General features: G+C 45.1%; 1 protein-coding gene across 1 annotated transcript; it reads left to right on the forward strand.

Annotated features, from left to right (window-relative positions):
- LOC109830742 lies at window positions 14,435-15,352 on the forward strand. Its single transcript, XM_020398106.1, has one exon. It carries the CDS (start codon window positions 14,435-14,437, stop codon window positions 15,350-15,352), a length of 918 nt encoding a protein of 305 aa, XP_020253695.1.

The following is an 18,071-nucleotide window of genomic DNA, read 5'->3' on the forward strand; positions in this document are numbered from 1 at the left end:
AGTCCTGTATCGTAAATCACATGATGGAATCTTACTTCGATGCCTTTCCCGAAAGGAAGCGAAAGAAGCCCTCAAAGAAGCTCACGACGGAATGTGTGGAGCTCATCAGCCTGGAGCTAAATTAGGAGATCACCTCCGACGAATCGGTTATTATTGGCCGAAGATGTTTTCAGACGCAGTTGACTATGCTAAACGTTGTCACGCGTGCCAAATTCATGGAGACTTCATCCACCAAGCACCAGGGAACTTACATCCCACATCGGCGACTTGGCCATTTGAAATGTGGGGTATGGATATCGTCGGACCGATTTCCCCTCCGACGTCCAAAGGACACCGGTTCATTCTAGGCGTAACCGACTATTTCTCCAAATGGGCGGAGGCAATCCCGTTGAAAGAAGTCAAGACTTCAAATGTAATTAAGTTCATCAAGCATCACGTCGTCTACCGTTTTGGAGTCCCGAGACGAATAGTTCACGACAACGGGACACAATTCTTTAGCTTTGGGTTTCAAAGATTTTGTGACAAACTTAGAATCCAAAGTGTTGCATCTATGGTGTATTATCCACAAGCAAATGGTCTTGTAGAAGCTTTTAACAAAACCATAGTGAAGCTTCTCAAAAAATTTATTTCCAAAAGCCGGCGCGATTGGGATGAAAGACTTGGTGAATGTCTGTGGGCTTATCACACGACAGTAAGGACCTCTACAAGAGGCACACCTTTCTCTTTGGTATACGGCTGCGAGGCTGTATTGCCATTGGAAATCCAGATCCCTTCTCTGAGAGTTGCTATTACAACCGGGCTAACAGAAGAAGAAAAATATCAATGACGTCTGTAAGAACTTGAAGCCTTAGACGACAAACGACTTCAAGCTCAGCAACAGATCGAGTTATATCAAGCCCGTATCTCCAAAGCCTACAACAAAAAGGTTAAGGAACGGATTTTCAAGAAAGGCGATCTAGTTTTGGCCAACAGACGACCCATGGTGATGACACACAAAACTAAAGGGAAGTTCAATCCTAAATGGGAAGGGCCATTCGTAATAGAATCAGTCTATTCGAATGGAGCATATCGCCTCATCAACCAAGAAGGAGATAGGCTCATGATGCCAATCAATGGGAAGTTCCTGAAAAGATATTTCCCGTAGGTCATATAGCCCCCCTAAACCCCAGCTAAATTAGGCTAGGGGTTGCCTATTCTTAGTGTAATTCTATCTTGTATTTCGTTATGTTAACACTACACCTCTGACGATTGTAATTTGATGGAATTATTCTAAATAAATAATAAAGAGAATTTCGATAGCATTAGCTTTATTTTCTATTGTCTGGAACCAGATTTCAGCAAAAGAGATGATAGAAGGCAAAGTGATATCCTTTTCATTCAACTTTGTTAATCTAAATACAAAATGATGACAAACAAAATGAAAACGATACAAAATTCCTTAGTCAAGAACAGGACGAGATCTAAACATCAGGCCTCATTAACTTGAGAGATTTTAGCCTAGACTTGAAGGCAGAAAGTTTCTTCTGGTGAGCCGCTCGGACTTGTTCTTCAATCTCTTTTCTGAGTTCTGCTTCAACAGGAGCGGCAACAACAATATCTTTGCGAATCCGCTCAGTCGCGTGGAGCGTACGGCAAAAATCTGTATAAATTTGGCCACTTTGATGCTCAAGCTCTTTTCTGACATCCTCATAGTGGGCCAATTGGGCTTTCTTCTGGTCCAACTCGGCCTCTAATCAAGCGATAGTCTCTTCGATACCGCGGATATCAGAAGCAACACTTTTGATTTTAGCATATGCTACAGAGTGCTGCTTCCTTAAAGCTGATATGCGGGCCTTTTTGTCAGACAAGTCCTTGCGAAGAGTCCCTGGGTGATGTGCTCTGGAGATTATCGCCAAGGAAAGAGCCGGCTCCACTTCAGAATCTAAATTGGTGTGCTGCAGCTCCCTGAAAGTTGCTAATTCTACCTTCAAGAGAGCGATTCCCCCCTGACAGTGCTCAGTCCATGATGCATCCCCTTTATTCTTGATATCGTCTAAGCATTGGGTCAAGATGGGTTCACAATCTTCGAAAGAAGCTCCTTCAACACTGACAATATTAACAATTGTCTGCATCCAACGTTCCAGTTCCTCAATTAATTTCTTCAGAGCTCTCGAGCGTGGAGGGGGAATGGTTGGATAGATCGGACCTGTGTGTTCATCCTAAATGGATGATGGAGCAACTTCGGAAGAAGGGCCCTTACATGCACTTTCGTCTCGCGAAAGAGAAAGAGGAGCGGATTCAGAACCTTATATGGGCGATACCTCTCCAACTCTAGCGTCCTCAGGAATAGAAGGGGTTGATTGGGGCACTTCGTCCTCTCCATCAGTGAAACGCTCAACGGGCGCAGATTTCATCGCATCCCCCATTAATTTGGCCTTTTTGGAATTTTTGGCCATGACAGGTATTCGCTTACGAATTCTCCTGTCGTATTCGCCTTGCTCAGCAGCAGAAAGAGCCTTCTTACCCGATCTTAAAGAACGAGGTTTAGGAACAGGCTCTTCTGCAAGAATCTCCTCAGTTGTCTTTTCTTCGGGAGAATTAGCAATTGGTCTTCCCTCTCCGATCCCAATAGGAACCTCTTCCTCAGAAGGATCTGTGGTGGACAAGTCCCTAGGAGCTTTAACGGCTCCGGTCGCTTCCTGTTCGCAAGATAGGTACTCTTCCATCCCTGGCAGACGAGTACTCGTAGAACCGCTCCTCGAACGATACAATTCTCGAATCTCATTTATACATGAAGTATAAATATCATATTCCGGGATCTGAGAAACTTCAGCAAACCACTGGCGGAAATCCATAACAGTAGAGCAGCCAAGCAGTGAGTTGGGTAAGGTGAATTGCGCATGGGTTCCCCCGGCGGAGAAGAAGTACCATGCATGAGCTCCTTCATACAAATTCCCAATCTGAGCTAACGCCAAGTTAGGATTGCCAACATAGAGTTGGTCATATCCAAACTGTCTGGCGAGCCGAGAAGGCATGTAAGGCTCGATTATGCACTTCTCCCGCAAGCGGTAGACCAGGTAGCTCAACCTGATCATAAGAAGCCAGCTAAATGTGCCCTCTTCCAAAGAAGACGAGCCCTCAAAAAGCAAGTCCATGAAGCGGGCATCCTCCACGTCAGCTCCGTCAAAATTAGGAGCGTAACCGAAAATCCGGTAATTGTCCTCCCAGGATAGAAGTTGTCGAGCCCTGACTATATAAGAATTAGTCCACGTGGCCGACTCCAGTCTCTGTACAAAGGGAATATAAGCGTCATCGCCCTCATATACTCCCGTCATCAATGAAGGGCAATGCAACACGAACCAGGCCACTAGATATGTATACGGCACTGGAACACGTGGTTGAGGAGCTTTCCCAGCTTTCTTCTTAGTAGCTTTGACCCTCGAGGCGCTGAGAAGTTCTGAAGTCAACACCCTCAGGCCGTTCTGAATACAACCAACCATAGCAGTAAGGAGACTCACAGGTCTCCCATACGCTAGCAAAACAGCTGGGTACACAACCTCAGCTAATATTTCCTCTATTGGTCTTGACGGTACCACACACCGCTTCAACCAAATCATGAAGAAGCCTGCAAGTAGAGCCGTGTCAGAGATAGGAACTGTGGCTTGGTAGTGAAAACTTTCAAACTCGGCACCAGCTTCAAAATCATCCTCTGCATGCTCTGTCTTATAGATAGCACTGGAAGCTTTAATCCGAGCTTTGGCATCCTTATGAGAGATCACAGTAACCCGAGATACGGCTACATCTTTCCGGTTTAAATTCTGAAAGAGGTATTCCCCCACGTGGTATGCATAATGCCCCCTCCACGCATCCCAAAGACTTGGGTACATATGTGGAAGTGGCACATCAATTCCCAGAAAGTAGAGTAAATTACCGGGTGCGACTCCTTCAGTAAGGAAAGCTCCTCGGTGGTGGGAATAAACTCCTCGTAAGGCATTTTTCCGAGCGGCAGCCCCGACACCGCCTGCATCTCATGAAGAGCAAAACCTAACTCTCCCGCAGGTGTGAAAAATGTGTAGCTGTCCGGGTTATATTTCTCCAACATAGCGAAGAAATTGTGGAAACTTTGCACAACTCCCCGTCGAACAGCTAATACAGGAATTGTGAGACCCGATTGAGCGAGCGATTCCTTAAGCTCCTCAAGAACAAAGTCAACCATACGGGTCCACCAACCTCCTTCTCCAGAACAGACCCATCCGGGGGATCTAAATGTCTGGGTAGAGAATTCACCCTGAATTGCAAGGAATTGGCGGATAAAGATGTTCGCTAGACGTGGCATCTTCGGAACCAGCTCCTTCTTCTCAAACAAACCAGGTCTTAACCCCTTGAGTTGTCCCCCAATTTGTGTACGAGCTCGCCGACCAAATCCAAGCGACACGTTCTCCTTCTCCTTTACTATGTCGAAGGTCAAACCCCGGCGGCAGCTCACATTCAAAAAGTAGGAGAGTGGGTACATCCTCTTCATGTTGGGGAGGAATAAAAGGCGACTATCAACTCTCCGTAGCAGCTTTGAATCTTCCACATATGTGAGATGATCATCGACTGGTATGCGATCTCCAAATATGAATGCTGGTTTAGGAAACTGTGCATGACGGACAGGGGTCTCCAAGTCTAAGTTAGTTATCAGAACCCTGAGAGTAGAGCATTGAGGAAATTTAATCATTTCTGCTCTTTTCGAATCAGGGAAGGTACACAATGGAATTCTGCTCTGAAGACTGAATATTTCATTCGCGTCAGGTCCACCGATGTATTAATTCTGCTCTGAAGACTGAATATTTCATTCGCGTCAGGTCCACCGATGTATCCAAAATGATGCTCTTGTGAAAGCGGCGGTCCACCGATGTATCCAAAATGATGCTCTTGTGAAAGCGGCACGTTTGGGAGAAGCACTGCACAATCAGAAGCAGAGGTTAGCGGCTAGAAGCGAACTATCGACATAAAGACAGAGTCTGAAACACAAAGGGTTAAACTCTCGTGTTAAAATCTCCAACGCGAAGGTCGAACCTCGCGTCAGAAGTCTCAAACGCGAGAGTCAACCTCGTGTTGAAAAACTTGAACGCGAGGGTCGAGACCCATATGGGATCCCAACCCCGCGTTTTCATTGAGTTAAAACGAGTCATCTTCCTCGTTATCAAGAACCCATCTAGGGTTGTCAAAGAACTTGCCAAGGCAAGTTATTTCGGTCAGCACTCACCACGACAGGGAGGCCCCTGCGGCGGCGATGTCGACGGCAAAGTTCCCGCATGGACAAGGACACCGCCGGCGTCCTCAGCCGACGGCATCTCGGAGGTCGCTCCGGCGACTTTCTTGGAGTTAGAGCTCGTTCTCCGAGGCGCCATTGATGCAGTCGATCGGAGGAAATTCTTTTGAATGAGAGAGACGAAGTTCGTCGGAGATCTTGCCGTAATCAAACGAGAGTTCTCGTTCTAAGAAATAGCCGAAGAGTTTTGAGAGTCAAGTGACTCTTGACGTGACCACTCAGGTCTATTTATAACAGCCGTCAAGCTGTTAAGATGGCACGGGATTCTAGGAGAGAATCCCAACCATCTTTGAAACGCGAAGCTCACTATCGCGTTCAGTTTACCAAATGCAAAGCTCGAGCCAGCGTCACGAAGGCCCGAACCTCGCGTTTCAAACATCAAACGTGAAGGTCACCTCAGCGTTGTAATTCTTCTAAATGAAGAACCTGCACTTGTGAACCCGCTTAATGGAGTGTTAATCAAAACCTCTGTATCTCTTCAGCAGAATCTAAATTATCATTGGGTTAATATTACACCACAGATGATCATCATCCATACAGAGTCTAAGGTTAGCTGGCATCAATACCAACGCGGCTATGGCTTCTCTGTTAGAATCCACTTATTGATTTTCATTAATAGAATGATAAGTCTTCAAATCATTGTCAATTTATTAGCTCTCCTCAGCGGAGCAATAAATAACCTATTTTCAGTAGGGTAACAAACTTCCCCAAAATCTTGTTCAAATTACAAGTATCACAATTCATCGCTCCGATGATAAAACACTTAGCAGCTCTCCCCAGTGAGACGCTATGATATTCTTTCCCCACAAATGTCACGTTAAAATCACACCTCTGACAAAATCAACTTATCGATTCTCGTCAATAGAACGATAAGTCCTCAAAATTGCCCCGATCGCAATATTTCTCCTGTCACGTTAAAATCACACCTCTGACAAAATCAACTTATCGATTCTCGTCAATAGAACGATAAGTCCTCAAAATTACCCTGATCGCAATATTTCTCCTGTCACGTTAAAATCACACCTCTGATAAAATCAACTTATCGATTCTCGTCAATAGAACGGTAAGTCGTCAAAATTGCCCCGATCGCAATAATCCCCCTACCAAGTTAAAACTATACCTCTGGCACTCATAGATTTCTTTTAGTGTTCAAAGCAGAAATAACACAGGAAGAATTCTACTAGTCAACCCCATTACTGGAAAATAATAAAATTTTCATCCTCAACAGTTTGAAACTTTTGTAGTTATCTTAAACGATAATAAAGGAAGTTTTTCTGCATTAGAACCATTGTGGAGATCTATTCTAAGTCAGGAATACATCTCAGACATTTCTCGTGACTTGTACTTAAAATCAAAACATGATAAATGCAAGAAACAATGAGAAGTCAATATCACTTTTTATTCAGAAATCAAAAGAAAGTGATACAAAGCTGTTCTTAAGAAAAAGAATAGTACAAGGTCAAGTCAAAAGAAGCAAGTTGAGCTTTGGCATCAGAGAGCTTCTCCTCATGACTGGCTCGCACAACGGCTTCAGCCTTCCTCTGCAGATCATCCTCAGTGGGTGCCACTTCAGCGGTTGCCTCCTTCTTCGCTCTTTCGAGAGCCTGAGCTTCCTTATGGTAATCCAAAAGAGTGTCTACATTTTTGGCCCCAAGTATATTAACAATGGCTTCTTCGCGAGAAAGATGGGCCTTCAATCTCAGCACCTCCGCCTCAGCCTCGACAAGTTTTGTACGAATAAGGTCCAAAGAAGCAGTAGAGAGCTCTAGTTCTTTTCATCTCAGATCGCTTTGTTCTCGCAAATGCGTGACTTGAAGATCTTTTTCAGCCAGACCTCGCTCAATTACCTCACGTCGAGTCACTTCCTCAACTTGGAGGTCAGCAAAAGTAGACACGATCTGTGTCTGAATGTCTGCATGGCTGAGGGCTTCCAAATGTTTGAGCCGGGCTTCTAAGTGAGAAATGGATTCCGAACAACGTTCAAAGCAATGGGCATTGCCCACACTTTTGACCCCATTTAAGCCCGCTTCTAAGAGATACTTAAAAGAATCAAAGCAGCCTCGACCAGCTGTGACAACCTCGATTACCTTCCTCACGAGACTGTTTAAGTAGCTCAAGGAAATATAGAGGAAGTCAGGAGCATCCGTTGGACTGGAAAAAGTAATGGAGGACGACTCGACGACCCCAGAAGTGGACGTGCCAAAGTATGGATTAACAAGTGATTTGGGTGTAGAAGTCACGGAGGCAACTGAAACATTCAATTGCGAAGGACTTGAAGTCAGAGCCATCATTGTCCTCGCCGGAGACGCGCTTGGTCCGGTCTCTGTGGGCACAAGCGAGATCTTCATCAGTGCTGTAGGTGAAGCAGCTACAGTGGATGAGGCAGGCAGGGGCTGCTCTTGCATAGGAGCTGACACCTGCACGAGCTGCTGTTCTAGAGGAGGAGTTGCGGCAATAGTTTCAAGCAATGCTGCAGGAGGAACGATTACCGTAGGAGAACCAGGTAAACATTGCTCTTCTAAAGGAGCCGACATCTGCGCAGGTTCTTGCTCTGAAGTAGTAGCAGCAGTAGTCCCTGGAGAAGGAGAACCTGCACGAAAAAAGGGTCAGAACACGGAGAAGTCGAAGAAAACTAGGCTTACCGGAGATGTGAAAAGGAGTATAACCAGATACTTTATCAGATGGGACCTTGGGAGCATCGTCAAAAGTGGTGATGTCATCTATGGAATCATGCTCTTCATCATCTTCACCACCACCTGACATGTTGCCAACATCAGCATCCTCATCACCTCTATCTTCGTCAGCTATATCACCAATCGAGGAGTCTTTATAATCAACTCGCTCCTCATCATCCCGAGTAGCTGAGGGTTCAGGAAGATTTTGTGCCAGCAGCTGGTCTCTTCATGAGTCCCGTTGTCGGACTAGGAATTAAATCACCAGCTTGTGACATTAATGCTGAAGGAGGAGGGGATGGATTCTCTTCAAGACCCCCTGGTTCTAATGCCGGAGACTTAGGGAGGTCCATCACTGGAGCAGATTCTGCATCTGCAGCCATTAATTCGTCCTCTTCACCCTCGGGAGGATGATAAGAAGAAACTTCGCCCGATAGGGCTGGGCCATGAGAACGAAGTCCCGCTCTATGCGGCAGGCCTGCCAGAGATGATTCCTATTGTTCTTCATCTTCAGCGGCTCTGATGGCATCACCCATCAACTTGGATTTTTGTTGGCCTTTGGGGGGAGAATCAACCAACAGTTTTTGACGAATCTGCTTATCATACTGGCCGGCTTCATCTGCAGAAAGTTTTCTTTTCCCCGCTGCTCTCGTTGTGGGAGGATCAACCACTCGTTGCCTTTTCCCCGCTGCTCTCGTTGTGGGAGGATCAACCACTCGTTGCTCTTCCCCTGGAGCAGGCTCAGCTGTCTGTTCCTGGGAGGATCAACCACTCGTTGCTCTTCCCCTGGAGCAGGCTCAGCTGTCTGTTCCTCTTCCTGCCCACCCGGCTGATTCTCGATGGATAGGAACTCATCAATCCCTCTCAAGCGGGATGTTTTGGACCCCTTCCTTAAAGCATACATATGCCTAATGTTTTTAGGCAAGATGTATTCAGGTTGTAATTGGGAGTCTGAGAAGCGGCGAAATACCAATTACAGAAGCTTATGGAAGTGTAGGAGTTGGGTGTTTTGTGGGGAAGCCTGAAGATGGCCTTGGTACAACCTGCCACAGAATAATACCAAGCCCTGGCTCCTTCATATAAATTGCCTATAATTGAGAGTTAAGGACGAGGGTTCCCGACGTACAACTGATCATACCCAAATTGACGAGCGAACCTATAGGGTTGGTAGGGCTCGATGAAACAGTTGACGCCTTGCCGGAAAATCAAGTAGCCTGGCCTGATGGAGAGAAGCCAATGGAAAACACCCCCGCTCAGATGAGTGAATCCGTTAGGACCTGCTACGTCCTGATATTCCGCGCCATAGACACCGCCCTCGAAATCAGGGAAACAGCGGTAGATATGGAAGTGGGTGTCTCGCGCTAAGATTTGGCGAATTCTAACCATGTACCCCCCCCCTTCCCATTTCACAGATTCTAGTCGCTGCACAAATAGGATGAATGAGTCTCCCGGAGGAGAGGCTGCACTCATCAAAGGAGGACAGTGAAGCACATACCAAGCCATCAAATAGGTATATGGCATTGGCACCCTGGGATTGGGAGTTTTGAAAGCCTTGTGACCCTCAGACTCCACCTCTGTAATATCAACGAAGTCAGAGGCCAACTCCCGCAATCCATACTGCAAACAACCCACCATAGCATTGATGAGGCTCACAGATCTCCCATGTGCCAAAAGGACAGCTGGGTAGACCACCTCAATGGCAAGGGCATCGACCGGCCTAGTAGGAACGACGCAACGTTTGAGCCACAGCATCAAGAACCCGGCCAGCAGCGCTGTGTCGGAAATTAGAATTAGAGCTTGATAATGGAAGCTTTCAAACTCTGTATGAGCCGGGAAAACATCTTCCTTAGCCTCGTTGGTGTAATGGGAGGTAGCGTCGTCAATACGAGCCTGAACTTCCTCCAAAGTACTGGCAGGCAATCGGGTCACAGAGGCTCCTTTAGTGGTCAAGTTCTGGAATAAATATTCTGCCCAAGACACTTGTTTAATGCCGCTTCCACGGGCCCCCGTCTGCTGCATACAAATGTGGAAGTGACACATGACTTCCCAAAGAGTGGCATAAATTTCGGGGCTGGTTTTCTTTAAAATTTTAAGTTCCGCGGATCCCGGAACAAATTCTTCGTACGACAAATCCCCAAGAATGAGACCCGAGACTTCGTGCATCTCGTGAAGAGCGAAGCCTAACTCCCCCAGGGGTGAAGAAAGTTGGCAAGTCTCAGGATTATACTTCTCCAGATTGATGAAAAGAGTGGAAAGTGGGCTTCTGGATAATCCCGAACTTAGTAGCCCGCACAGGAACCTAGCAATCCAGCTCGAGCAAGAGGTACGTACCAATTCATCCAAAACGAACTTGGTCATTCCGAGTCCACCACCCTGTCAGCACCGGAGAATGAACCATCCGCCAGGAGTTGCCTAAATCCTTTGCGGTGGGAAACTGCTCCTTCTTCGGGCCACAAACCTCTTGACAAAAGGTATTTGCCGACTGGCCACTGCTTCGCCAAGGGGATACTCCTTAATGCGAAATAAACCCGGCCGTAAAGCGTCCCTGCGCGTTTATAACGAACTGTGCGGACGCCCAGTGAAAAGTCAGAGTGCCAAGAGCGACCACCCGTCACTGATCTAACCAGAGGCCTTAATCCAATACGCTCTTGGGACGAACACACTGGAAATAAGATATGGGGAACATCCTCTCCATATTGGGCAAGAAAAGGTTGCGGTCCCCAACTTTCCGCAGCCACTTATAGTCCCCATCATAAGCAGTGCTTGCTTCGAAGTCAACAAAGTCCCCGAAGAGGTATCCATGTTTGACTATTGGCTTACGGCTTGGGCTTTCAAGTCGAGCGTCCATAACCAATGTCCTAAGAGTCTCAGGAGAAGCTTGGGTAATTAATTCTACGCGACTCTTCTCCCTAATTTGGAAAACTGGGAGTTCTTGGCGCGAGCTGAATGTCATGTTCATGTCCGCACCACCTTCATGCCCGAAATGGTGGCGGAAAAGAAGAGGCTCACTGGTATGACATACTGCAAAATAAAGAAAATTTAGACAAGGCAAAAACAAAGCTCAGACGCGAAGATCGACTCCCGCGTCAGATAAGCTTGGACGCGAAGGTCGAACCTAGCGTCCAAAAATCTCAGACGCGAAGGTCGAACCTCGCGTCAGAAAGTTCAGACGCGCAAGTCGACCCTCGCGTCAAGAATCTGAGACATGGAGGTCGAACCCCTCGTCAAAAGAGATTAAACGACGGAGTCCAGCCCCGCGTTATTGAAACGAGTTTCCTCGTTGATCTCAAGATCAGAACTTGCCGAAGCAAGTTTAATGACCACGGAGGTCATACTCACCGCCAATCAAAGGAAGCTGGGGCGTCACATTCGCCTGGCCGGCGCTGACGTTGCCGACCCTCGAGCCGCAGCGGCATCGGACTTGGAAGGACGAGGAGCGACTGGCTTCTTGGGCGCCATGGAATTTCGTCGGAGGAGATGTGCAGTTTTCACCGGAGAAGAAAACGAAATGTTTCGTTAAAGTTTCAAGAAGAGTCGAATGACTTTTGATTTGACCTCCAGCGGTCTATTTATAGACAGCTGTGAGCTGTCAAATCATAACGGACGGGATTCGAGGCCAGAATCCCGCCCAAACTCGACCCTAGCGTTCGAGTTGTTTGGACTTCCAAACGCGAGGTTCAGCCACGCGTTCAAATTCTCCAACGCGGTGCTCACCCACGCGTTCCAATCCTCAAATGCAGAAATTATCTCTATGTTTGGACCGCTATGATAGCAGCTTCTTAACTACCAAGGCTACGACACGGCCCCAGATGAATAAAAGAAGAGCTAACAGCAATCATCAAGGCGACCAAAGCCGAGAAGAAACAAACGACTCCACTGGGGAGTCTATTAGAAAAGTACAGATAGATTATAATTAACAACAATGAAATCATCTGGCTCGATCAGACGGAATGAGCAATCGATCTACTAAATTTTGGGATCCAAAGTATTCCGAAAATTCGTCTTAGTCAACCGCGAACTTTTAAAAACTTTGGAGAGGGTTCTGTAGGCTGTCTAAAAATCACAATGGATAGATGATCCCTATCAAGCTCCGACAATGGAAGTCACAATCAGACGACTTTCTAATCACTGTATTCGCAATTCTACAATCGCTACAAACACGGCCTCATTTCTGAGATGATTGATCTTGATGGTTGCGACAACAGCATGACTAATATTATATTAGCAACTATTAGAGATGCTGATGAGCAGTGTAATGATTTTAGAAATAAAAGGTTGGACGTAGTTGGTGAGTTTTTTGGTAGAAAGCTGTGGGCAAATATTCATCTAAAAACACTATGGATGTTGATTCCCGTCAAGTTCCAAAAACGAAAGCTACAATCAAATAGCTTTCGCGCTGACAATCGAAAGCTGCAAATAGAGGACTTTTCACATAGATCGAGAAGAGTTACAATTCAATGACACTTCTGACAACTGATGAAAACTCTATTCAGCAGTCTTCACATTCTGCAGTGAAAGTTACAATCTGACGACTTTCACACTCCACAACAGCTAAAGCTAGGATTACTGAACAACGGTCCTTGCAACGCTTTACAGAAGAAGTTACAAGTCAACTAGCTCCTTCTAAAACGCGGATGCATCCCCGCGTTACAATTCTGGAAGTGCAGGCGACCCCAGCGTTTCCAAGCACAAGCTAAACGTGAGCGACCCTCGCGTTCGTAGGGGTTCAACCAACACCGACCCCCGCGTTCCCAAACTATAACAAATCAAAACGCGAGCGACCCTCGCGTTCATCAATGTTCAACCAATACCCAACTTCGCGTCTCAATTCTAAGACACGAAGTTGGGGTTCTGAATGTCAGATTGGGCGTTTGACTCGTTCAAACACGAGTCGAACGGTTTTAGAACTGTTTTTCCCACGATCTGAGGAAATCACGCCCACTCAGGAGCGGATTTAGAGGGCAGTTACAACCCCTGATCCCCCTATAAAAACTCAACAAACTCAACTGAGTTAAGGGCTGACTTTTTGGAATGGAAGAGTTGGTAGCAGGTTGGATTTTCAGGATCTCAACCACTCAGGTTTGGTGATTCGACAGCAGCAGCAGTAAAATCCTTGGAGATAGGATTTTTGAATCAAATTCAGGAGATCAAATCTGAGAGGATTCTTCAACAACAGAATACCAGCTTGGTCATTAACCGAATTTTCGGTTATAATAACTTGGGCATTAACCGAATTTTCGGTTCTAACAACTCTATTAACAGAGTTCTAACTCGTTCAGAGTTCTTAAACTCATTCAGAGTTATCTATTAAACTTTCCACAGAAGTTCATCGTTCCCACGAGATAGAAGACGGTCGGATTGTCAACGGAGAGCAAATTCGACGCGAGCAATCGAAGGAGGCATTCCATCGCTACCGAGAAGAACCCAGTTCAAATTCAAAAAAAAAAAAAAAAACATTTGGCTTAAACGCCACCGTCCGTTTCCTTCTCCCTTCCAACAAAATCCTCAAAAGATCCCCTCATTCATTCAGAGCAAGTCCAGCAAGCTCCCAGTTAGGAGTCCTAGTCAGCAAGCTCTTAAGAGCTCTCAAGCATTTTGGTATAAAAAATTATTAAAATAGGCCTCGGGAGCATCTCCTTATTTTATGGAGCTCCAACAAACTCCTAGTTAGGAGCTCCAACAATATCAAAAAAACCCATCTTCTATTTTAATATTTTACCCATTACTTTTAATTATATTTAAACCTCTTGTATTTTATTTCTAACCGTTGGATATGGCCTTCGAGGGAGCGCACACGATCTTCGAGGTAACCCATGGTCTTCGAGGGAGCGCACACGGTCTTCGAGGTAACCCGCGGCTTTCGAGGGAATGCACACGGTCTTCGAGGTAACCCGCAGTCTTCGAGGGAACGCACACGGTCTTCGAGGTAGCTCGCGGTCTTCGAGGTTGGGCACGAACTTCGAGGTATCGCAAACTTTGACCGTTAACCGACTGATTCCTATAAAATTCGATGCCTTCTCACCTCAACCAATCGTATCCCAGAACAAAATGTCTAGCTCATCTAGCTCTAACGATGATGAAATGATGAAGACGTTCTTTCTTATGGGAGCTGCTGTCGTCGAGGAAGAAGAACAAGGGAAAGGTCCAACTTCAGTTCAACACAAAAGACGTATCGTGCTCCATCGATACCGACTGGAAGGCCACAATCGGTTGTTCCAAGATTATTTTGCTGACACACCAACATATCCTCTTCATTATTTTCATCGAAGATTCAGAATGTTGCGTTCGTTATTCATTCGAATCCACGACGCTGTCGTCGAACATGACAAGTACTTCGTCCAAAAGAGGAATGGTGCTGGACAGTCGAATCCACGACGCTGTCGTCGAACATGACAAGTACTTCGTCCAAAAGAGGAATGGTGCTGGACAGTTATGACTATCTAGCCTTCAAAATATTACTGCAGCTATGTGGATGCTCGTATATGGAGCATCCACTGACGCCGTTGACGACTACGTTCGGATCGGTAAAAGTACGTCGCTTGAGAGCGTGAAGAGGTTCGTTCGATCGATTATCAACATCTTTGGGGAGGAATATCTTCGTTCACCAACTAATGAAGACGTTGCACACCTGCTCGAGGAGGGTTCACAACGAGGTTTTCCTGGTATGCTTGGGAGCATCGACTGCATGCACTGGGTATGGAAGAACTGTCCAACCGCCTGGCAATGTATGTATACTGGGTATTTTCATGAACCTACAATTATTTTGGAGGCCGTAGCTAGCAAAGATCTTTGGATATGGCATGCCTTCTTTGGACTGCCGGGGTCTCACAATGACCTCAATGTGCTACATCGTTCACCGGTTTTCGCACAACTTGCGGAGGGAAGAGCTTCACCGTGCAACTATACTGTCAATGGCCACGAGTATAATATGGGATACTATCTCGCCGACGGGATTTACCCAGAGTGGTCCACATTAGTGAAGACTATTCCAGCACCGCGAGGAAACAAGCATAAATACTTTGCTCAACAACAAGAGAGCGCAAGAAAAGATGTTGAGCGAGCTTTTGGCGTGTTGCAAGCTCGATTTGCGATTGTTCGTGGACCAGGACGTTTCTGGCAACCTTGTGTGCTGAAAGACATCATGACAGCTTGCATCATAATGCATAACATGATCGTTGAAGATGAACGAGATTGTCAATTGGACAACAACTTCGACTTTAATGATTCGATACCAGTCGTTGAACCTTCTCATGTACAGACGGTGCCTCTAACTGAGTTCATCCAAAATCATCATCGGATTAGGAACACGCAAACACACAAATCACTAAAGAATGATTTGATCGAGCATTTGTGGCAGCTCAAGGGAACCTTCGACGAGGATTAAGTTTCTTTATGTCTAATGTAATTTCAGTAAAGAAGTTCGAGTTGTTGTACTACGCCAATTTTCTTTTCAATGAAGTAGTTGTTTTCATTAAATGCCCAAAATTTCAACTTCAAGTAGAATCATAAATCTAATACAAGATAATTAGGTAAGAACTAATTTACGATGCGATGCGAGTACAAAATCATAAATCTAATAACAAAAATAATAATGATAAATTAGAAAACCTTAGCATCCACCTCTCCAATATCTCTGCCTGAACGCATTTTCAAAAGTATTGTCGTTGAACTGAATTGAGTGTTTTGAGAGATCCATCTTCATGATATCATCATCTTGTTTCTTTTGTTTTACTCTATTTTTTTATTTGTGGTTTCGCTCATCACTCAGCGAAAGCCTCTCCTATGATGTGGACTTAAGGCGACTCCAGAGGTTTTCCACATATTTGTTTCCTCTCTTGAGCTTTGACGCTTTCCTCCTTCAGCCTTGCTATAACATCTCCAGTCAGTGTTCAACTCGATGGGGTCGCTGCGAGAATTGTTTGGCTGGAGCCGAATCAGAGTAATGGTGGTCTTCTGCGGCTGTGATCGAATCTTATTTAAGTTTCCATTTTTGTTGGATCCACTTTGATGAGTGACGCAACTCAAACCCAGCAATGGTCAAAACACGAATGGCTTACCATAAAGAGATTGGTAGATTCTTTTACTTCTGCAGGTCTACACAAGAGTTAATTTTTAGAATAATCAAACATAATTAAACAATATGAATCTGCAGCAAACATAATCAACACATAATTAAATATTTACCCTGTTCGTCAATAATTCCGCGTACCAGATCTTTGTCTTCCTTCAATCTGAGTAGTAACGCACCCACAAAACTTGGTTGACGGCACAAATTGAATCGTGACCAACGATGCATCACCTTTGTTTGGCATGTGCGGCTCGTTGGCATCGGTGGAGTAAGATTAAAATAGTCGTTAGCTCGCGCTGCCAAAACTTATCTTTTGTGTTTGCCCCGTACCTTGGATGCGTCTTGGCTCGTGTTCAGCCAAGCAGACACAAGAAGCTTATCCTCGTGGACAGTCCAATTTCGGACCGCGTTGTAAGCCTTCTTCTTCTTTGTGGTCGGTGTTTCTTAGGATGACACTTGTTATGTTGTCGATTGCGAGAAACTCAATGGGTGACCTTCTTCTACGCCTTCTGTATAGAACGACGGGATAAGGTCGATCCTTCACCGGTAAGGAGTTGTGAATAAAAGTTTTTGGGGGGATCCATGAGATTGTAATTTGATAGGAAACTATAGGAGTTTTTATGAGAGAAATTGAGAATTGAGAGTTGTGTGGAAAATCTTTGTGCGAGTGAATTGAGAATTTATAGATGAGTTTTTACTGTTCATGCCAGTGTTTTCATCTCAACGGATAAATTTTTTTCACTCTAACGTTTATTTTTTAACGGTTCAATTCAACTCAACGGCTTACTTCTACTCACCATCAACATCTCAACGTTTATTTTTTCCATCAACATCTCAATGTTCAATTCAACTCAACTATAGAGTTTCACTCAACGTTTATTATATTTTTTCTTTTCACTCAAAGCAACAGACCCACCCAATCTCAAAATCCTCTCCCCGTCTTCCCAAATCATCTCCCCAACCGAGCTCCTTCTTCTTCGTTTCGCCAAATCTTCATCTCCTTCATCGCCCTTCTTCTTCGTTTTCGCCAAATCCAGTCCAGGCCGTTCATCTCCCCAACCGAGCGCCCCAAATCAAGGGTTCCCCAACCGAGCCCCCGTCGAATCAAACCCTCTCCCGCAACCTCCGCCGCCGCCGTCGAATCAAGGGTTCCCCAACCGCACCGCACAGCAAAGGTTTGATTTTTGGCTTCAATTTTGGTTGGATTCACTATTTTTTTCCAGATATGCAATTGTGAGCTTATGGGGGGGTTTTTGTTAAAATCTGCTGTCGTTCGGAGCTCCCAAGCGCTCCACAAATTTGTGGAGCGCTTGGGAGCTCGGAAGCTCCCCAAGGCCACGTCAGCCTTAGGAGAGGGGTTTGGGAGGGGTTAGGAGCTTGTTGGATACTAAGGTTACACTAACAAAGCTGAATTATTCTCAAAAAAAATTAACAAAGCTGACATCATGGAAGGCATTAATTGACGGATTAGCAAAATAGTTCAAAGAAATGGCATATTTATATCGGTTTTTCTATAGAGTGTCCATGGGCATTCTATAATGGAGGAGAGAGATAGAGAGCAATGAATAGCTCATGGGCCCTCCTGATTTGCATTAATTTCTGTGCATAATTTATTTTTCTCTATCTCTCTTCTCTCCTATAGAGTGCCCATGGGCACTATATAGAAAAACTGTATTTATATAGTAAACATATATCTTCAAGGAGCGAAACTCTTCTAAACTTAAGTGAATAAGAGCTCTTCTCCAACAACTTTTTTAACTTTTGATTTTGCTTTAAAATTCGTGTTACAAATCAATGCTATCTTTGAGATAAGTGCATTGATTTGAATCACATGTTAACAAAAATTTCAAAATAAAATTGAAGGCCAAAAAAGTTAGTGAACAACAAACTCCTACACATTTAGGTTTACAAGAGCTTTACTCATTTAAGAGTCTATTTTATTAATGTGGCGAAATTTTACATCAAAAATTTTTCCCCTATAAGTTGAAGCTGTTGGGTTTAAATCCAATATATGAGCCAATATATTAAATAGATA

Source organism: Asparagus officinalis, chromosome 2, assembly GCF_001876935.1.
Source record: "Asparagus officinalis chromosome 2, Aspof.V1, whole genome shotgun sequence".
Lineage (NCBI taxonomy): Eukaryota > Viridiplantae > Streptophyta > Magnoliopsida > Asparagales > Asparagaceae > Asparagus > Asparagus officinalis.

What these genes read in the sequence shown, in the direction of transcription:
- LOC109830742 (XM_020398106.1), top strand. Translation starts at nt 14,435, where the DNA reads ATGTGGATGCTCGTATATGGAGCATCCACTGACGCCGTTGACGACTAC.